General features: G+C 46.9%; 1 protein-coding gene and 1 long non-coding RNA gene across 2 annotated transcripts; one reads left to right on the top strand and one right to left on the bottom strand.

Moving 5' to 3' along the window:
- Nucleotides 1-3,991: 3,991 nt before the first annotated feature.
- Nucleotides 3,992-10,896, bottom strand: TARDBP (TAR DNA binding protein). The gene is made up of 6 exons (XM_073657222.1): nucleotides 10,716-10,896; nucleotides 8,723-8,972; nucleotides 7,575-7,738; nucleotides 7,343-7,483; nucleotides 6,419-6,589; nucleotides 3,992-5,720 (listed from the first exon to the last, which is right to left on the bottom strand). The coding sequence occupies exons 2-6, from the start codon at nucleotides 8,961-8,963 to the stop codon at nucleotides 5,172-5,174; spliced, it is 1,266 nt and encodes a 421-aa protein (XP_073513323.1). The 5' UTR covers nucleotides 8,964-8,972; nucleotides 10,716-10,896; the 3' UTR covers nucleotides 3,992-5,171.
- An 18-nt stretch (nucleotides 10,897-10,914) lies between these two features.
- On the top strand, nucleotides 10,915-12,481 carry LOC141172753 (uncharacterized). The gene is made up of 3 exons (XR_012252531.1): nucleotides 10,915-11,220; nucleotides 12,114-12,191; nucleotides 12,275-12,481. It is a non-coding gene; the product is annotated as an uncharacterized lncRNA (long non-coding RNA).
- Nucleotides 12,482-22,353: the final 9,872 nt, after the last annotated feature.

Here is a 22,353-nt window from a genome sequence, read left to right as displayed (position 1 = left end):
ACAACAATAAAGATTCCTTGATGCCAGATAGGTGCTTCGACCCTGCATTATTTCTCTGACCACACAGGCTGGAGGGCAGTGCCGGTTATATGCGCAATGGAGCAGAGACCGTTTAATGTTGCCTGGTACTAAGAGGGTTGTCCAGGTTTTGGAACAAAGTCTGCAGTAACTACCAGTGCCGAATTGTAAGAGTGCAGTACATATGCAGTCACTATTCCTGGTCATGCACCAGCTAGACAAGTTCAGCTTCTCTCAATAGAAGCCAGATGAGACTAGTCTGCATGTGACCGCAAATCGCATACATGTAGTCATGTGACCATTCATTCACACTGGGAAGTGTGCGCCCTATAGGTGGTCAGGGTTCAGGAGTCTGTTGTCAGTGTCTACAGACTTTTGTACTAAACCTGAACAGTGCCTTTAAAAGAAAAATATATACATATGTATGCATTAGTATCTGAGCTGCAGGCAGACTGTTGCACAGCAGGAGGTGCTGCTCAGATTTATATACAATGTTGGAAAAGTTAATAAATTTAGCATTTGTTTAAAGTGTACGAGCCCTCAAATCAAGGAACATTTCACTGGTGATGAAGACACGGCTCGTGCATAGTTTGGTCTTTTCTGTAGTAACATATGGATGCGAAACCTGGACGATAAAGAAAAAAAAAAAAATCGACACCGCCAAAATATGGTGCTGGAGAAGGATGCAATCAACAAATTTTGGAACAAAATCAAGCCAGACATGGCACTGGGAGAAAGGAGCACCAAGCTACAACTTTGCCTAATTTGTACACATCATACAAAGACAGCAATCACTGGAGAAGGACATCATGGTCGGAAGAATAGAAAGAACAAAGCAGCAAAACCAGCAACCCGATGGCTTACATAGTAACAGTTAGTAAAGCCGAATAAAGACTTGCGTCCATCAAGTTCGACCTGTTAGTTCTGTAATTGCTAAAGTTGATCCAGAGGAGGGCAAAAACCCCAAATGATTTCGCCAATCTTCACCTGAGGAAAAATTCCCTCCCGACTCTGAAACCAGCAGTCAGAATAAATCCCTGTATCAACCTACTATTTTATTTTATTTTTAAGTATACGCTGAAATCTGCCTGGTGTCTAGAAATGAATCCAGTCCCCGCTTGAACTGGTGTAGTGAATCAGACATTACCGTCTCCTCACTCAGTGAATTCCATATTCTCACTGCTCTTACCGTAAAGAACCCCTTCCTATGCTGGTGCTGAAACCTTTTCTCTTCCAGTCTTAGTGAATGCCCTCTTGTTACCGTAATATCCCTCCTTTTGAACAAATCCCGGGCAAGATCTCTATACTGTCCCCTAACATGTTTGTACACATTTATTATGTCCCCCCTCAACCTTCTCTTTTCCAGGCTGAATAGTCCTAGTTTTGCCAACCTCTCTGGGTATTGTAGTCCCTCCATTCCCCTTATTAATTTTGTTGCCCTCCTTTGTACCTTTTCAAGCTCATTTATATCCTTTCTATATATTGGGGCCCATAACTGAGCACAGTATTCCAAGTGTGGTCTGACCAGTGCTTTGTACAGTGGAAGAACAATGTTCTCATCCTTTGCAGCTATACCTCTTCTGATACATCCCATTACCCTGTTTGCCCTTACAGCAGCGGCCTGACTTTGGGCACTCCAATTTAGTTTGCTATCAATCAAGATGCCCAAGTCCTTCTCCATCTCTGAATTCCCCAATGATTTCCCATTCAGTGAGTACTGGTGACTTCCATTTTTCCTTCCCATATGTATGACCTTACATTTCTCCTCATTAAACCTCATTTGCCATTTAATGCTCCACCTACCCAGCTTATCCAAATCCCTCTGTAGGTCTGCACTGTCCTCTTTTGTATTAATTGTTTTACATAACTTTGTGTCATCTGCAAATATTGATATTTTACTATTTATCCCGTTGACTATGTCGTTAATAAAGATATTAAATAACATTGGGCCTAGTACAGACCCCGGTGGTACCCCACTAGTGACGCTTACCCAATCTGAGTATATTCCATTTATAACCACCCTCCGCCTTCTATCCTTTAGCCAGTTAGCTACCCACTTGCAGACATTTTCCCCCAGCCCCATCATTCTCATTTTGTATACCAACCTATTATGTGGCACGCTATCGAATGCTTTTGAGAAGTCGAGATACACGACATCCACTGGTTCCCCCTGATCTACTCGAGAGCTAACCTCCTCGTCGAAGTCAATCAGGTTAGTTTGAGGAGCGATTCCTCATGAATCCATGTTGGTTCGGGAATAAAAGATTATTAGCATCAAGATGCTCCGTAATTGCCTCTTTAATGAAACTCTCAAAAATTTTGCCCACAACGGACGTCAGACTCACCGGCCGATAGTTTCCGGCGTCACTTTTCGCTCCCTTTTTGAATATTGGCACTACATTCACCTGTTGCCAATCAAGTGGTACAGACCCAGTCTCAACAGAGTCCTTAAATATAAGATATAACGGTCTGTCTATCACATTACTTAGTTCCCTTAGTACCCGTGGGTGTATGCCATCAGGTCCTGGTGATTTGTTTATTTTAATGTTACTGAGGCGTTTCTGTACCCCAGCTTGGGTTAGATTTGTCATACTTAGTGGAGGATTAAGCTTGTCACTTCTCATTTCTCCTGTTAGTTCTCTTTCCTTTGTGAAAGTTGTCGAAAAAATTTTTTTTAATAGATTAGCTTTATCCTCATCTTTCTCTATGATTTTTGCCTTCCTCACTTTATCGGTCCAATATTATCCGATTTAATCCTTTTACTATTTATATACGTAAAGAACAGTTTGGGATTTGATCTACTTTCCCTAGCAATACATCTGTTTCCTCCTTCGCTATTTTTATTTGTTTTTTACAGGTTCTCGTTTTTTCCTTGTAACACATTACTGCCTCCTTACTTGATACTGTCAAGATAATGGTGGATCCATCTAGGCTGCACAAGATCAACCTTCTTACAGAGCAAAGAGCGTTCATCCATCAAGTCAACCATAGCTCAGGATCAAGCAGAAAGTTATTGAATAGTGGTCCTATCCAGTGACAGGCAGTCATCTATTGGTGCAGTCCTACAGGGAAGACTTGATCATTGATTAGGATGCATACAGACACCAGAGATTAGTGTTGAGCGAGTATGCTCGGGCCGAGCTTTGAGTATTTACAGCTGCTCGGTGATATGGTTGAAGCGCTCCCGTGTGCATGATTTGCAACTGTTTGACAGTTTCATTACATGTGAGGAATGTCTATTTCTTACACATTCCTCACATGTAATAAAGCTGTCAAACAGTTGCAAATCATGCACACGGGAGCGATTCAACCATATCACCGAGCAGCTGTAACTACTCGGAGCTCGGCCCGAGCATACTCGCTCAACCCTACCAGAGATCTCATTAAAACACTGACTGACTTCTTTAATGGCCATCAAATCAACAAACACAAAACCAATCCTAAACCAAGTAGGACAGAGTCTTCCTTCCCTTGATTATTTCACATAAGGAGAGTGTTCATTAAAAGGGCAAATGCCCCCTCGGCATCCAGCCATGTCCGTAGCTGTGATGAGGGACGATGCAGGCTGCTGTGGGGTTTTTCGTAGTACAATCACAGCTGGATTACAAGACGTATCCTTTGCTCCTCCACCTTGGTAAAAAGCGTTTTAGGAGAGACCTTTGTCAGTTGATAATCTTACTGTCTTTTCAGACCATGTGTGCTCAAAACCTGACTGTCATTATTGCAAATCTTAATGAGGCTTTAAGCCAAATCCACATGTCAGCACTTGATTGCAATACCGCAGGCCTTACGCCCAAGAGGCGGTTAGGAAGCCCAGCTGTACGAGGCATTGCATCTGAGCACAGACTAGAGCTCCGTAGTGTGAATTCAGCCATACTTACCCCTGGTCTCTGTCAACATGGCTGTAGCTGTCACTTACAGGGTAAACCAGATTGGAAGGAGGGAAAAGAAAACATTAACATCAAACCATGTCTTAGTTAACCGATTTTATTTAAGAATCCTACATTGACAAGTCTTGTAAAAAGCATTCAGACACAGAACACATGACTGCAAACAGCATTCTGGGTATTACTTACAAACCAAAACAGTCCCGACACTCTAGAACAGGAGCATTTCCCAGGTCACTCCAGAGCGTTCACCCCCCCGCCCCCAACCATATACAGTTCACAAAGACTCACAAGGTCATTGAACAGGTAAAGAGTGCACACCTCATACAGCATTCACAGCAGTAGACATTTCAAGGGGAAAAAAAAAAAAAATGGTTTTCTTTATACACAAAACTATTTCAAACATTTATAGCATTTAGGCAAGAAACAAAGATATATAATCAGCCCCAGTCTTCCAAATGAACGAGTCCTCTTGAATGCAAGAAAAACATTCGTACGTTACTGGCTCCCACTGCTCTCGGCACACCACGCTCAACCATGGCCACCGGATCGAGAGACACAATCTTTTAACGCTTAGAAAAAAAAAAAAAAAAATTCCAAAATGCACCACCAGGTCTCTGCACGCTCTCCGCTTCTCGCTCATACCCCAAGCCTCTCATGCCTTGGCACCAACAAGCCCACGGACCAAACAGCTTTCTGGATCCATCTCACAGCCGTGCGTTCTCAAAAGCGCTGGTACGACTTCCATGAAATATAGCGGACAAAAATTGGATCACCCACCGTCTTAAGACTGGCCGTGTGCCGCAGATTTCTTGATGGGAGTGTGGGGAGGAATTATGAAGGAACAATTCCAGGGCCGGATATAAAACAGAACTGAGTGCCAGGTCCAGAGAGACAAGTGTGCGGAGCAGTGAACACAATAAGGAAAGGAAAACGGTTCTAAGATGCGATTCTCATTAACATCAGAGAAGAAAAAAATAAAAAAAAAATAAAGTCATATATAAAATGGTTTTAAGTTAGTCACTGGGCAACACCAAACAAAGGCAAGTGGTTTTCTTCAACATACAGTAAGGGTTCATAGAGCATTTACACATGGGATCACGGCCACCTGTTTCCTTCATAGAGGATATATCTGCTGAACCACCTGCAAGCTTGAAGAAAACCTCGAGGGACAGTAGGTCTGTAAATGCATTCAACATTGTACTTACCATAAAATTAGGAAATGATCATTTACCCCCCCCCCCTCCAACACATCTACCACACCATCTACATACCCCAACCAGAGGACTTGGATTCCATGCTCGAGCTGAAGCCCCCATTGAAGCCCGTGCCGGAGCCGGCATTAGGAGAACCCCAGCCTATAGCCCCAGAGTTTGACCCATAGGAGTTACTGGCAGAGCCAAAGCCCTGTGGCTGGTCTCGTGGCTGATTGCCTTGAGCCTGATTGCCTTGACCCTGGGGGCCAGGCTGATTTTGCTGACTAGCCAGCATGCCCATCATACCCCAGCTGCTCTGTAAAGCAGCCTGAGCAGCTGCCATCATTGCTGGGTTAATGCTAAATGCCCCGAAGTTCATGCCGCCGCCGCCTCCTCCACCACCACCACCTCCCCCCATGTTATTGGGCTGATTGTTACCAAGTGCACCACTGTTGGGCCTGTTATTAGGGTACCCCTGATTGCCAAAGTTGGGGCCTGGGAATCTGCCACCCCTCTCCAAAGGGCTCCTATTGTTATTATTGTGCTTCGGCTCCGCCGTAGACACATGAACACTGACTCCTTTGATAATGAGATCTTCTCCACACAGAGACTGGGCAACCTTGAAAAATAAAAGACATTCACTTAGTGGGGTGTCACCTACAAAAACCAATTCTAGCACCAACTGCTACAAAGACCCCGATATCAGGCCTTAAAGTCAAAGACTATCCATATTAGACAGCAAAACCATTAAAAAGCTTAAGTGCAGTTTGCCTGTGGCTAAAAAGAAAAAAACTAATGTATGACAGGCCGGTAGTTACATGGTGTAGTGTGCAGGCAGCATGTGCTTACTTAGATGTCTGCCAAGGAGTCCAGTGGGCGGTCCTTGCAGAAATCCCTGTATGACTGTGCGGATAATCAGAATAAGAGCCCCCAGTGCACGGTAAGACTATGACATAAGATATACTGAACCACTGCCCCATGCCTGCACGCTCAGCTCTTCCTACAGACCGGCTGCCATATGCAAAGTGACAGGTTACCAACTAGTTGCACAAAGCAATTACTGCTGGATCAGGTTTCCCTGTACACACAAGGCCAATAAATGTGCAGATACAGGTCGGATGAGTGGGGGGACTAAATTCAAGTTAATACAGGTGGGTGCGTGTGGTCACACAGATAAAAGACATCTGTTTTATAGCACATCCACGGTATGTAATTTTATTAGAAAAACTGCCGAAGTGATCTGCTCATGAAGTCATGCTAAAACAACCCAAGAACGAGGCAGATAATTACTGGATTTGCATTTATCCCCAGTCTTACCTGATCATCTGCAAAAGTCACAAAGGAGAACGCTCTGAACGGCTTTGGGATGAAGACATCCACGACCTCGCCGTACTGTGTGAAGAACTGGCGCAGCTCCTCGGCGCTCATATCCTCAGTGCAGCGGCCAACAAACACTTTACGGCTGCGCATTGGCTCGTCCGGGCTTTGCTGTAAAGGAGCCACAATGAGTGGAGATATTTATCATTAGGATGGGCTGACAAACAGGCTGCAAACCTAAAATAGTGCCATTGTGTTACATAAAATGAACCATTTCTGCAATCCAAAGATCTCCATTGTGCACTGTATGCTCAAGATTTATAATAAATTGCAACCCTTGCACAAAGGAAAAAAAAAGCAATCCCTCCTTTAATCAGTACATTTTGTCACATGTTCCACGAACCTCTTAAAGCAAACCCTGTCAGCAGGATTTTGCCAAGTAAACTACAGGCAGTGTCATATTAATCAGTGCAGCAGCCCCAACACGATACTGGATGTGAAGGAATCCATCTTAAGTGTTTGCAGTTTGAGTTAATGATATGCCCGTGCTCCGGGGCAGGACTGTAGGCAGGGTCTTCTCCTGGGGCTCTAGGCCAGATCAGCAAGAAAAGACCACCCCGAAGCACAAGAATGCTCCTCATCATAGAGACAGTGCAACAGCCTCAGCATGACAATGCCTGTAGTTTAATCCCGCTGACAGGTTCACTTTAAATAGAGACGCAAGCTGGCATGTGTACAAGCCTTTATATCCTATTCTAATGGTTTCCAGACATTAAAGGGAACCTGTCACATGATTCTATGGAAAAAAAACCTGCTGTCAGGTACCAGTTAATGATCAAGTCACTTTAGACAAAAGACTGCCATTGACGCCTCCATGAGTATGTAACAGACATGCACAAGAATGACACGAGGATGTGACGTTACCTTGGAATTGGGCAGTTTACAGTCGCACCATCTTCCGTCTATCATGTGGCGCTGGGACATCACTTTCACTTGCGTTTCATATTCTGTGAACCTTACAAAGCCAAAGCCTTTAGATTGCCCGGTTTTGGTATCTTTTTTAACCTGCAAATCAAAAGAAAAAAAAAAAAAAAGTGTTAAAGTGTCAAAATTCAGCTCATTAGCAAGTGCCCGTGAAGGTCTGCAGCATCAGTACCTGGACCATGATGACTTCTCCGTAGGTGCTGAAGTAGTCCTTCAGATCCTGCTCCGTTGTTTTCCATGGTAGGCCGAGCACAATGAGGTCAGAGGTTTTTGTTACGGCTCGCTTAATTTTAACAGCAGAAGAAGCATCGGTTTCATCCATCTTCCTTTTGTTGTCTGCAATAAAAATATATTGACTGTCTTGAAAGAAGGCACAGTGGTCTATATAGATATACCATCTATCGTAAGCTGCAGAGCTCCAAGCCATCAGGTGGGCCATGCAGAACAGCAGCAATGTTCTCCATTCCCAGCTCCGTCAGCACACACCACTCCAGCTCTATAGGAAGTCTCCATGGTTTAGACTTTACTGGATGAGCACCAAGACTATGGGATAAGGTCTACAGGACTGGCACTAATCCCTACGGTGTCCCATTTCTTCTGGCCCTGCCTGCCATGATTTAGTAAGCCACAAGATCAGTGGGACACAGTACAGAGTAGCAGCAACAGTCTACTAGGCAAATAAGTGGTAGTTTGGGTCTCATCTGTACATTAACATTACATACTTGGCACACATTTCTGCAATGTTTCCTATGCACATTAAAGGGGTGTCCAGTGAAAACAAGATACTACCCATTAAACAGGATAAAGGGATAATTTTACCGGTGGTGGTCCGATTGCTGGGATGAGCACCAATAGGAGATTTCATTCCTGTTAGGCAGGAGCGACAGCACTGCTTAAAGCCTGACTACTACTCCATTACTTTCCTATAGGGCTGCTGAGCTGTTTTTTTTACCGGCAGACCAATAGATAAATGGAATGGTGGTCAGAGAAGGAAATTTGGCATGAAAATGAATAGCACATGTCACCCCAATTACACTGAAGGGGTTGGAAAGCGTCACACTGGGGATTAAAATTATTTGCCTCTCACTTTACTTTCTGTGCAGAAAAATTCGGCAGCATGCAGATTCATTTGTTAAATCTTACCAGCTGCAGATCTCTTCTGGACAAATCAACATAATTTCAATTAATGTAGATAAACACAAAAAGGGTCTTGAAATTTTAATCACATGAAGGCTTTATAGCCATACCGGCCTCTGCTGCAGCCCACCAGCACTGGCCGAGCGGACGTCACAAATCCACTGTAAGAGGAGAACTTCTCACCTTTTGGGTAGTTCACGACATACACGAGGTTTCCCCATCCAGTTTCTGGAGCATGTAGGATGCCTTCTACCAGGCGGACGCCGCGCATGCACTGATTCACTGGATTCCGGTAACGGAGGCCACAGGCACCAGGAAACTGAGCAGTTACGGTGGACAGCAGGACGGTGCCATCATCCTCCGATGGTATTTCCATTGGCTCCTCATTCTCGTCCTCTGCCACACGGATATATTCCATCTCCATGGCTGCAAACTAAAAGAAACCATTTCACTTACCAACCCAATACATCACAAGATATTGGCTTTTTTTAAAAAAATTATATACAAGGTCCAGAAAAACCTGCTCCAGCAAGAAATTCTACAGTCATCATATACATGCCTACTCGAGTATGCACAGAGTATCGCGGGTGCTCGAGTGACATGTGTACCCGGGCCGCATGTTTTGTAGCCGATAAGACGCCGTAAAACGTGGGGATTGCCTAACAAACTTCAGAACAAACTGAGGTCAAGTGACAGGGCAGACATCAGGGAAGGCTTTTTTTTCTTAGTTTTAATTAGGTCCACGGTTGTCCAGTCCAAGTTTACAACATCAGTAATATTGCACCTGCGGATTCAGGGGCTTCACAACCACAGCCCACAAGGACACAACTCCAAAGAGGAGGCAACCAGGACTGAAGTCGGAATAAAATAGACTCCTGAAATATATAATACAACCCAGCATGTGCTGTAAATGCAGGACTGTGGAGTCGGAATAAAATGGACCGATTTCGAAAATATATAATAAAATGGGTGCAGTAGTTTAATGCAGTTTGTGGGGAATATTTTGTTTCAGAAGAATTTGGTAATGTTATGAAATGTCCTATAAATGTCTGTCCTATTCCTGATCTAAGGGTCTAGACTTTTAGCTGAGATGAATCTGTGCTACAGTAAAGTTATCACTTAAACGTGAGCCATGTATGAGGGAGTCGGAGGCCTGGAAATTGAGCAGTCGGAGGTTTGGCTTACCGACTCCACAGCCCTGTAGAAATGTATTCATAAGGATTTGGGAAAGTTATGAAATGTCCTATAAATTCTGTTCCTGATCTAAGGATCTCGGCTTTTAGCTGAGCTGAATCTGCTGCACGTTATGGATACGCTCAGTAGTCACAAGGGAAATTGAGGAGTCGGTGGTTTGGCTTACCGACTCCACAGCCCTGCGTGCAACCCCACCGATCACCTGTTCAGTGCTGGCCAGAAGTGCTCAGTTACGGAACTGCTCCATCTAACGATCGTGGCTGCGACCGGGTACTGCACATCATTGATATGACTAAGGGGCAGATTGCAGTACCCAGCTACAGCCATTATCAGATGGGGGGCGCTTCATAACCAATCACATCTGGCCGGCATAGAGAACAGATCGGCGGGGGAGCCGGGTGTTGAACTCCTACCGATCAGACATTGACAACCTGTCCCAAGGATAGGTCCACAATGTTAAAGTAGTGGTCAACCTTTAAGTCTCATCCGCACACATGCGTGACCACCGCACCCTTCAATCTCTAGGGGGCTACCAGAAAAAGGAGCATGGCGCTCAGCAGTCCCATCGGGAATGACTGGAGCAGCGGCTGGGGATGCGCACTATGGCTCCTTTCTGCCCAGCAGTCGGACCCCACTAATCACCCCCCCTAACCTAGGAGAATGGTGGTCGGAATGTACCCCATTAGGATGGGGCCTGGTACCACTCTCAGGGTTACAGCCAGTAATGAGATAATATAGGGGAGGTGGGGACTGAAAAAAGTATCAGAAAGTTACAGGAATTAAAAAAAAAAAAAAGTGAAGTGAAATTAACTATAAAAATCACATATATAAAAGGGATGGGTTTTAAAGGGGCAGCCACATGGCAGGTACCCGCCGATGCTGAGCTCGGAGTACAGGCCCGAGCCCGGCTCCCAACCGCCGCCCCTCCCACCGGAGGCCCCGGCCATGCGGCCTCCGCACAGCGCCCCCGCCAGATACTCACAGGCTCCAGGGTCGAACTATAGCTGAAATCCCTGGTGTCGAGTCGACTGAAGCTTCAAAAGAAGGAAACCGTCCACAAAACCCAACGGTGCTGCGCTCTGCTGCTGCCGTGGTGTTCACACCTCCCAGGTTCCGTCACAAAATGGCGCCGGCAGCTTCTACACAAGCGTCTATCTCATACTGCGCCCTACCACTTCCGTACACGGGGGAGGACAAACCTGCAACATGTGATTCCCAAGTGTTTATTCCACACTTACATCATAAATAATGTTATCACAGACAGAGAAAATACAGTGACCGCGATATACGGGGCACAATTCCAGAAATATGCTTCAGCAGGCCGGCGAGTGGAAGTCTACGTCTACTCTTCACCCCTAGGTTTTAAAAGATGGTAGCATCCGATTCTGCGGAGAATCACTACGCATGCGTGGCGGCAGAGGCGCATGCGCAGTTCAACGCTGTACAGACAAAGGGTGAATGAAATAGGCTTGTGGTGAAGAAGTGAGGTGAGGGGGCGGTCCGCGTGTCTCCATGGTGAAAGAGACTTACTGCAGCAGCTTGCTGTAAAATAACACCAAAAATAATGTGCCAAAATTAGAAATACAGCAATTTCCCATAGCAACCAATCAGATTGCAGCTTTAATTTGTGTGGAAAATGAAAGCAGGGATCTGATAGGTTGCTGTAATTTAATTTTTATCGGCAACCAATAAGAGGGTTTCATACAGCTGTGGTAAAATGAAAGCAGGGATCTGATTGGTTGCTGTGATTTAATTTTATCGGCAACCAATAAGAGGCTTTCATACAGCTGTGGTAAAATGAAAGCAGGGATCTGATTGGTTTCTGTCATTTAATTTTTATCGGCAACCAATTAGAGGGTTTCATACAGCTGTGGTAAAATGAAAGCAGGAATCTGATTGGTTGCTGTCATTTAATTTTTATTGGCAACCAATAAGAGGGTTTCATACAGCTGTGGTAAAATGAAAGCTGTGCTGTGATTGGTCGATACGGGCAACGGCTTTGCTAAAATGTAAGGCGATGACAACCGCTGTGAGTGTCATATTATGCGCACGTTGTCGGACTGTCGCAGTTAAAGGGCTTGTATGTGACTAAATAAAATATCTCTGCCACACACACAGCGCCACTCTTCCTCCTGGGCTGTATCTGGTATTGCAGCTCAGCTCCAATGAATTAATTGGGGCCAGGATGCAGTACCACACACAACCTGTGGACAAGGGTGGCGCCCGTACATTTGCCAGACTTTGGCGGACCGGGCCCGTCCTTCCTTTACACAAGTGACTGACTGATTTCTCTTGGCGCCATATAATCACATCATGCTTTTCAGGACGTTGTACGGTAATATGAAACGCCGATCCATACATCTTTTGTACCCCACTCTAGGTACCCTTCGTCCTCCTTCCTAGGCACCAACATGTACCACCAGTGACCCTCGTATCCCATACGAGGCACCAGTATCAGGTAACCACAACAAAAAGATATCTACCTGTTCCCTATCGCTCATCAGTATACCATATTTATACATTCCTATTCTATCCCACCAGGTCTACAAGCCTTTGCCTCCTTATACATCTACTGCAACCGAACATCCACAGACTACGGGAAAAAGGCCTATGTTGATCTTATATCAGTGGACACCAATCTTTTTATTGATTTTAAAAAAATCTTAATACTTTTAATACCTATTCTCTTATCCGACCCAGTGACCCCACTGAGTCTGAATCATTTTAACTAAGCTAATTTAAGCTTATGTTCGATTAAATAAAATTATCCCTTGCACTGTAAATCTCTCGTGCTGTCCTTCTGTTCACTACCACTAGTTCAAATTTACTTATTTTCAGCTACTTCGAATATATTATATCTATCATTTTACTATTTATTTTTTTGGAGACGAGAAGATTAAAAGAAAAAAATAAATATTTCTAGTAAAATAAACTGATAAATTAAAGGGGATGTCCACTATCAATTATTATATAAAGATTAGCTCCAAAATGGTGTAAAAAAGAAAGAAAAAACCCCTCTGCCTCTCCTGTGCACTGCTTTCTGTGACCCCTGCTGGCTTCCTCTTTTGGCAAGAGGATTATGTGACCGCTGCAGCCAATCAGTGGCAACTGGTGGACTGCAACTTTGTCATTTCGACCAAATAATTGTTTTTTCCTGTGTGGGAACCATTACTGGGTAAGTTTTTGGATGGGTAGAGGTTGTTGTTATCCCCTGGTAGAGGAGACACCCAGCTCCATACAGGTTACATCTGACCTATGGAGTAAACTAGCAGCAGTAGGTCGTCCACCAGAAGGACCTGTCCCGGCCACCATGGATGTGGAGTCTTTGTTCTCGAATATCCCACACCAGGATGGACTGAATGCTGCAAAGTCTTCATGGAAAATACAGGAATTGATGCGGATTCTGTGGTGAAGCTTATACAGTTCATCCTCGCCCCTAATTACTTTACATTTGATGACAACATATGTCTACCGGAGATGGTATGGCGATGGGAAGTAAAATGGCTCCACAATACACAAATCTTCTAATGGACAAGCTCGAAAGTGACTTTCTGTCCTCTTGTCCCGTCCGGCCTCTGTCCTATCACCGTTAGGCTACGTGCACACGTTCAGTGTTTGATTGCAGTAATTTCTGCCAGGTTTCTGCACCTCTTGGCAGCAAAAACGCTACGGAAAAAAACGTGCGTTTTTGCCATGATTTGGTGCGTTTTTGCATGCGTTTTTTGATGCGTTTTTGTACAGCAATGAATGCTTTTTGGAGCTAAATAAAGATATTTGAAAAAAGAAATGTGGGACATTGCTTCAACCCTTGGATTACCGGCAGACCTAAGGTGAGTATATTGGTTAATTTAAATGATTAAAGAATGTGTCTGTTGTATTGCAAATAAAGTGTTTTATTCTCTGTGTGGATTTATTTAACTCTTTACATTCAAGGTTAGTAATGAGAGTGTCTGGTTGACACCTCTTCATTAGTGTTGAGCATTCCGATACTGAAATATCGGGTATCGGCCTATATTCGCGGTATCGGAATTCCGATACTTAATTCCGATACTTTTGCAATATCGTATACCGGAATCGGAAGTTCCCATAATGCAATGAGCCATTTTCATTTTATTCAGCCAATGAGGATCCTAAGAAGTGTGGGCACATCCTGTTAGGCATGTAGGCATCTTAACTAATGGCATGGCTGTGATTGGCTGCTGAAATGATGTCATGATGCACTATAAAAGCCGCCGCCGCCATTTTGAGCTCACTCTGCTGTGAATTCAGTTAGGGATAGGACGCTGTTGTTCTGAGGGACAGTTTTAGCTACCTATTTTCTCTATACTGCTTTACCCAAGCTACTTTCTAAATCACTGTGCCTTGCAGCGCTAGTGCACAGTTCCCTGTGCTGTTCACCGCTGTCTGCAAGGTCTGTGTGTGTGAGTGCAGCTCACCCTGTAGTGTGTGCTTCAGCCAAGTCTGGTTGTAGTGCACTCAGTGTGTGTCACTGCCTCATACATTGTCCTTTTTTGCCAATTCATAATTTTTCCTGATATCTCCTATTAGTGTGGTGGTTCCATCCGTATTCAGCTAAATTGGTTCCAAACACACTATATAGGAGTAGATAGAGAAATTTTTTTGGTCTTGCAGCGCTAGTGCACAGTGCTCTGCATCTGTACTGTTCACCGCTGTCTGCAAGGTCTGGTGTGTGAGTGCAGCTCACCCTGTAGTGTGTGCTTCAACCCCGTCTGGTTGTAGTGCACTCAGTGTGTGTCACTGCCTCATACATTGTCCTTTATTGCCAATTCATAATTTTTCCTGATATCTCCTATTAGTGTGGTGGTTCCATCCGTATTCAGCTAAATTGATTCTAAACACACTATATAGGAGTAGATAGAGGAGCCTTTCTGCAGCATTGGGCCCTGCAGCCCCAGCCAGATTAGTATTAGCCTATTTTTTGCAGCCTCATCTATTGCATTGTAGGTTACCTTCCTACATTGTAATAGCTACAAAAAGTTTGTGATACTATCGTTATTACATCTTTAGGCACATCCAGTGTCTTTTTGTGACAAAAAAAAACCTAAATAAAGTTCACCAAACACTCCACTTTACAGTTGTGTAGGACACATTAGCTCATATTAAAGTCTAGTCCACACTTTATAAAATTAGTGTTTCTTATACCTGTTAGCAGCTGTTCAGGAATAAGCACACTAAGCCCTTAGTACTTTTCTGCCTATCTTTATCAGTCTACCAAGATGAAGAAGGCAGGGAGTAAGGCATGTGGTCGTGGGCGTGGAGTTTCTACAGGGAGAGGACGTGAGGATTCTGTGCCTGCAGGGAGAGGACGTGGGGATTCTGTGCCTGCTGCGGGCACCAGTGACTCAGCATCCCCCAGTTTTACCAGGGAACAGTCCTTTATGCGCAGCTTTGTAGGAGCTAGCCGTACCCCACTGCTGCGCGAGGACCAAATTGAAGCCGTTATCGGATGGATGGCAGCTAACGCATCGACTTCAATTAGTTCCAGATCCTCTCAGGTCCTGAGCACTGAAGAGCACCCATCTGTCTCTTCACCACCTGCCAAATTGCCCAGGCAGTCAGAGAGCCCTGGACAGGAGCCATCTCTACTTCTGTTCTCTGAATCTCTTGGCTTGGAAAGAGGGGGCCAGCCAAGCAGAATTCTAGAATTTGAAGAAGAGGTAGTATGCAGTGATGCGCAACCGTTTTGTCTCTCTGAATCTGAAGAGGCGGGTGGGCCAGTGCCTATGGTCAGCAGCACACCTCAGTACGCATCTGATGATGAGACTCAGGTGCCACTTTCTGGTGCGTACTGTGCTGTCGAGACTACCCAGGAGAAGCAGTTGTTTGAAGAGGGTGGTGTAGATGATGAGGTCCTTGACCCATCATGGCGTGAGGGACAGGAAGGTGGTGGGAGCAGCTCTGAGGAAGAGATTCCCCGAACGGCCCATAAAGGAGGGAGAGGGAGGGGGCAGACTTGGTTGCCTGTAGCCTCCACTTCGGCACCCATTAGGAGCATGGCTCTTCCAAAATCCAAAGCGGGCGCTCCCAAGACTTGCAGTGCCTGGTCCTTTTTTGACACAGTTGCAGATGACATTTGCTTTGTCAAATGCAAGCTGTGTAATCAGAAGGTGAAAAGAGGGAAAAGTGTCAGCAACCTCAATACCACAAATATGTGGAAACATGTGCGGACCAAGCACATGGTGGAGTTACAAAAACACACTGAAGACCTAGGCCAACCTACAGCGCCACCTACCACCTCTTCAGCTCGTGTTGTAGCCTCTTCATCCAGCTCACACACAGCTGGTTCGGCTTCCTCACAGGATCGCCATGGAAGAATCTCTGGCACTGTTGTACAGAGACACAGTGTAATTCCACCCACAGCACCACTTTCCCAGTCATCCTCACACTCCCAGGCCAGTCTACAGCCATCGTTAGCACAGGCATGGGAGAAAAGGTGCCCATACTCGGCAAACCACCCCCGAGCACAGGCTCTGAATGCTGGCATTGCTAAACTACTGGCCCTTGAAATGCTATCATTCAGGCTGGTGGAGACTGACACATTCCGTAACTTTATGGCATTGGCAGTCCCACAATACAACGTGCCCAGCCGCTTTTATTTCAGCAGGCAAGCCATCCCTGCCCTGCAACAGCATGTGGAGGGAAAAATTAAACATGCGCTACAAAACGCCGTCAGTAGCAAGGTCCACCTGACCACTGATGCGTGGACCAGTAAGCATGGACAGGGACGATACCTTTCCCTCACTGCCCATTGGGTAAATGTTGTGGAGCCGGGTACAAATCTTGAGAGTGGCGCTGTATGTGTTCTGCCAACTCCAAGGATTGCAGGAATCCAGTCTGTACACATTGACTCCTCCTCATACTCCAGTTCCTCTGAATCAGTGCTGCAGGAGCCGTCACGGTCTACCTCCACATCGACCCGTGAACGGTTACCTGTTATGATGACCGATATGAGCACAGCCGTGGCCAAACGTCAACAGGCCGTATTAAAATTAATTTCTTTGGGGAATCGAAGCCACACAGCGCAGGAGCTCTGGAATGCCATCAAGCAGCAGAGCGACGTATGGTTTGTGCCAGCGAATCTCCAGCCAGGCATGGTAGTGTGTGACAATGGCCGAAATCTGGTGGCAGCTCTGGGCCTAGGCAACCTCACTCACATCCCATGTCTGGCACATGTGCTCAACTTGGTCGTGCAGAGTTTTTTGAGGGACTATCCGGATCTTGATGCACTGCTTCACAAGGTCCGCATAGAGTGCGCTCACTTGCGGCGTTCCAGCAATGCAAGATCACGCATTGCAGCTCTGCAGCGCCGATTACGTCTTCCGGAACATCGCATCATATGTGACCTACCCACCAGGTGGAATTCAACGTTACATATGTTGGAGAGGTTGTGTGAGCAGCAGGCAGCAGTAATGGAGTACCAGCTGCAGCAGGCGCAAACAAGTCGCAGTGCGCGCCGTTCACACTTCACCACCACTGAGTGGGCCTCTATGAAGGACATTTGCCACGTTTTGCGTGCCTTCGATTATTCCACGCGGATGGCGAGTGCAGATGATGCACTAGTCAGCATGACTATCCCCCTTATCTGCCTGCTTGAAAAAACACTGCAAGCACTAAGGGACGAGGTTTTGGAAGAGGTGGAGGATGAGGAGTCACAAATGCCATCTGCTTCTCTACAGTCTGCGCAACGTGGTTCCTCACAAAGGCCTAGGCAGGGGACACTTTGTGAGGAGGATGAGGAGGAGTCAATGGATGAGGAAGACATCTGTCCAGAGGAGGGAGGTACACAATGCTCTAGTAGTCAGTATCTAGAGCGAGGGTGGGGTGATGCAGAGCAGGCAGAGATCACGCCTCAAGCAGGGGACAGCGTTTCTTGGCCAGTTGGCAGTCTGCAGCACATGGTTGATTTCATGCTGCAGTGCCTGAGAAACGACCGCCGCATCGCCCACATTCTCAACACGGCTGATTATTGGGTGTCCACCCTCCTAGATCCTCGCTACCGGGACAACTTACAAAGCCTCATAACACCGTTGAACCGGGAGCGTAAAATGCGGGAGTACCAAGACGCACTGGTGCATTCCATCATGTTCTCCATTCCAACCGAGAGCAGTGCTGCTAGTGCTTTACAAAGCAGCTCAGTGCGTCGAGGCAGTGGAGGAAGCTCTGCACAAAGAGGGAGCAGAAGCAGCGCCTCAGCACAAGGCAAGACCACTATGGCCGAAATGTGGCAAAGTTTTGTGTCCCCGCCGCCACAAATGTCTACACCATCACAGACAGCTCCAGTCAGCAGGAGGCAACGTTTCCGTCAGATGGTGACAGACTACATGTCTTGCCCTCTTAGTGTACTCCCAGACGGCTCTTCTCCCTTCAAGTTTTGGGTCTGTAAGCTGGATACATGGCCAGAGCTTAGTCAGTATGCATTGGAGGTGCTAGCTTGCCCTGCTGCTAGTGTATTATCGGAACGCGTCTTTAGTGCCGCAGGTGGTGTACTAACAGACCGTCGCATGCGACTATCCTGCGATAACGTTGACCGGCTTACTTTTCTCAAAATGAACAAGGCCTGGATCTCTCATGAATTTGCCAGTCCTCTTCCAGAATAAATAATTGGTTGGCAACAGTATCCAGGTCTCCTGTTGTGTTCATGTTTCTACCACCTGAACTGTAATCCCTGAGCTCCAACACCGCCAGTTGGCGCTCGGAAGTGCCGTCTGCACAGTCAACACTTGCTGCGGTGTTATTGTGGTAAAGTAACGTCAGCTGTTCCCCTGCTGTGTTCACGGCAATTTCTCCAGCTCTGTCCATATTCACTGTGCTACTTATTTAAAACTTGCTCCAATTACACCTCTGGCTCCTCTCTGTTTTCATTCTTATCTCTGGGCTCCAACATCGCCAGTTGGAGCTCAGAAGTGCCGTCTGCACAGTAAACACTTGCTGCGGTGTTATTGGGGTTCAGTAACGTCAGCTATTCCCCTGCTGTGTTCACGGCAATTTCTCCTGCTCTGTCCATATTCACTGTGCTACTTATTTAAAACTTGCTCCAATTACACCTCTGGCTCCTCTCTGTTTTCATTCTTATCCCTGGGCTCCAGCACCGCCAGTTGGCGCTCGGAAGTGCCGTCTGCACAGTCAACACTTGCTGCGGTGTTATTGGGGTTCGGTAACGTCAGCTGTTCCCCTGCTGTGCGGACGGCAATTTCTCCTGCTTTGTCCACATCCACTGTTCTACACATTTTAAAGTTGCTCCAACTACACCTCTGGCTCCTCTGTTTTCATTCTTATCCCTGGCCTCCAACACCGCCAGTTGGCGCTCAGAAGTGCCGTCTGCACAGTCAACACTTGCTGCGGTGTTATTGGGGTTCAGTAACGTCAGCTGTTCCCCTGCTGTGTTCACGGCAATTTCTCCTGCTCTGTCCATATTCACTGTGCTACTTATTTAAAACTTGCTCCAATTACACCTCTGGCTCCTCTCTGTTTTTATTCTTATCCCTGGGCTCCAGCACCGCCAGTTGGCGCTCGGAAGTGCTGTCTGCACAGTCAACACTTGCTGCCGTGTTATTGGGGTTCGGTAACGTCAGCTGTTCCCCTGCTGTGCGGACGGCAATTTCTCCTGCTTTGTCCACATCCACTGTACTACACATTTTAAAGTTGCTTCAATTACACCTCTGGCTCCTCTGTTTTCATTCTTATCCCTGGGCTCCAGCACCGCCAGTTGGCGCTCGGAAGTGCCGTCTGCACAGTCAACACTTGCTGCGGTGTTATTGGGGTTCAGTAACGTCAGCTGTTCCCCTGCTGTGCGGACGGCAATTTCTCCTGCTTTGTCCACATCCACTGTACTACACATTTTAAAGTTGCTCCAATTACACCTCTGGCTCCTCTGTTTTCATTCTTATCCCTGGGCTCCAACACCGCCAGTTGGCGCTCAGAAGTGCCGTCTGCACAGTCAACACTTACTGCGGTGTTATTGGGGTTCAGTAACGTCAGCTGTTCCCCTGCTGTGTTCACGGCAATTTCTCCTGCTCTGTCCATATTCACTGTGCTACTTATTTAAAACTTGCTCCAATTACACCTCTGGCTCCTCTCTGTTTTCATTCTTATCCCTGGGCTCCAACACCGCCAGTTGGCACTCGGAAGTGCCGTCTGCACAGTCAACACTTGCTGCGGTGTTATTGGGGTTCAGTAACGTCAGCTGATCCCCAGCTGTGTGTCCGGCAAATTCTCCTGCTTTGTCCACATCGACTGTACTACGGATTTAAAACCTCCTCCAAATACACCTCTGGCTCCTCCGTTTTTAGTATTTACCCTGGGCTCCAATACCGCTAGTTGCTGCTCAGAAGTGCCGTCTGCACAGTCAACGCTTGCTCCAGTGTTATTGGGGTTCAGTAACGTCAGCTGATCCCCAGCTGTGTGTCCGGCAAATTCTCCTGCTTTGTCCACATCCACTGTACTACGGATTTAAAACCTCCTCCAAATACACCTCTGGCTCCTCCGTTTTTAGTATTTACCCTGGGCTCCAATACCGCTAGTTGCTGCTCAGAAGTGCCGTCTGCACAGTCAACGCTTGCTCCAGTGTTATTGGGGTTCAGTAACGTCAGCTGATCCCCAGCTGTGTGTCCGGCAAATTCTCCTGCTTTGTCCACATCCACTGTACTACGGATTTAAAACCTCCTCCAAATACACCTCTGGCTCCTCCGTTTTTAGTATTTACCCTGGGCTCCAATACCGCTAGTTGCTGCTCAGAAGTGCCGTCTGCACAGTCAACGCTTGCTCCAGTGTTATTGGGGTTCAGTAACGTCAGCTGATCCCCAGCTGTGTGTCCGGCAAATTCTCCTGCTTTGTCCACATCCACTGTACTACGGATTTAAAACCTCCTCCAAATACACCTCTGGCTCCTCCGTTTTTAGTATTTACCCTGGGCTCCAATACCGCTAGTTGCTGCTCAGAAGTGCCGTCTGCACAGTCAACGCTTGCTCCAGTGTTATTGGGGTTCAGTAACGTCAGCTGATCCCCAGCTGTGTGTCCGGCAAATTCTCCTGCTTTGTCCACATCTACTGTACTACGGATTTAAAACCTCCTCCAAATACACCTCTGGCTCCTCCGTTTTTAGTATTTACCCTGGGCTCCAATACCGCTAGTTGCTGCTCAGAAGTGCCGTCTGCACAGTCAACGCTTGCTCCAGTGTTATTGGGGTTCAGTAACGTCAGCTGATCCCCAGCTGTGTGTCCGGCAAATTCTCCTGCTTTGTCCACAACCACTGTACTACGGATTTAAAACCTCCTCCAAATACACCTCTGGCTCCTCTGTTTTTAGTATTTACCCTGGGCTCCAGCACCGCCAGCTGGTTCTCGGCAGTTCCATTTGCTCTTGTATCTTCTGCTACCCATCCGGGTTCCAGTACCGTCAGCTGGTTCTCGGCAGTGTCTTTGGCACGGGTACTCCCTCCTGCCCAGCCTGGTTCCAGCACACCAGCTGTTTCCGGGTAGTGTCAACGTCACTTTGCCTCCAATGCGTTGTCCTGTCGTGTTGCGGTCGGGTTAGCCGACTCTATGGTGCCTGCAGTTTAGGTGACTCCTATGTGGGCTGCGGGATCTGGCAATGAAGGCTGGTTCCATAGTGCCAATAGGACAAGCACCCCCTGTAGGACTGTGGGTTTTAGTAACTGCGGCCGGCTCACGGCCTTGAACTTTTTTTTACATGGGTACCTTCCGCTACCCATCCGGGTTCCAGTACCGTCAGCTGGTTCTCGGCAGTGCCTTTGGATTAGGTGCCTCCTTCTCGGTATCCAAGTTCCACCAACGTCTGCTGGTCCTTGGTAGTGCTTTCTGGCACAGGTACCTCCTGCTTAGTAACCGAGTTCCAGTAACATCAGCTGGTCCTCGGTAGTTCCATTGGCTCTTGTACCTTCTGCTACCCATCCGGGTTCCAGTACCGTCAGCTGGTCCTCGGTAGTTCCATTTGCTCTTGTATCTTCTGCTACCCATCCGGGTTCCAGTACCGTCAGCTGGTTCTCAGCAGTGTCTTTGGCACGGGTACTCCCTCCTGCCCAGCCTGGTTCCAGCACGCCAGCTGTTTCCGGGTAGTGTCAACGTCACTTTGCCTCCAATGCGTTGTCCTGTCGTGTTGCGGTCGGGTTAGCCGACTCTATGGTGCCTGCAGTTTAGGTGACTCCTATGTGGGCTGCGGGATCTGGCAATGAAGGCTGGTTCCATAGTGCCAATAGGACAAGCACCCCCTGTAGGACTGTGGGTTTTGGTAACTGCGGCCGGCTCGCGGCCTTGAACTTTTTTTTACATGGGTACCTTCCGCTACCCATCCGGGTTCCAGTACCGTCAGCTGGTTCTCGGAAGTGCCTTTGGATTAGGTGCCTCCTTCTCGGTATCCAAGTTCCACCAACGTCTGCTGGTCCTTGGTAGTGCTTTCTGGCACAGGTACCTCCTGCTTAGTAACCGAGTTCCAGTAACATCAGCTGGTCCTCGGTAGTTCCATTGGCTCTTGTACCTTCTGCTACCCATCCGGGTTCCAGTACCGTCAGCTGGTCCTCGGTAGTTCCATTTGCTCTTGTATCTTCTGCTACCCATCCGGGTTCCAGTACCGTCAGCTGGTTC

Source organism: Phyllobates terribilis, unplaced genomic scaffold, assembly GCF_046119375.1.
Source record: "Phyllobates terribilis strain yellow unplaced genomic scaffold, ASM4611937v1 Scaffold_12__6_contigs__length_324123572, whole genome shotgun sequence".
In the NCBI taxonomy this organism is placed as follows: domain Eukaryota; kingdom Metazoa; phylum Chordata; class Amphibia; order Anura; family Dendrobatidae; genus Phyllobates; species Phyllobates terribilis.
Note: the sequence above shows the minus strand (reverse complement) of the source record. Positions and strands in the feature narration are given on the sequence as shown.

Bases quoted from the DNA above. Each gene is read 5' to 3' on its own strand.
- TARDBP (XM_073657222.1), bottom strand. From the start codon at position 8,963: ATGGAGATGGAATATATCCGTGTGGCAGAGGACGAGAATGAGGAGCCA. The intron at 7,739-8,722 runs GTGAGAAGTTCT...TTTTTATTGCAG, and splicing joins TGTCGTGAACTACCCAAAAG to ACAACAAAAGGAAGATGGAT. The intron at 5,721-6,418 runs GTAAGACTGGGG...TTATTTTTCAAG, and splicing joins TGACTTTTGCAGATGATCAG to GTTGCCCAGTCTCTGTGTGG.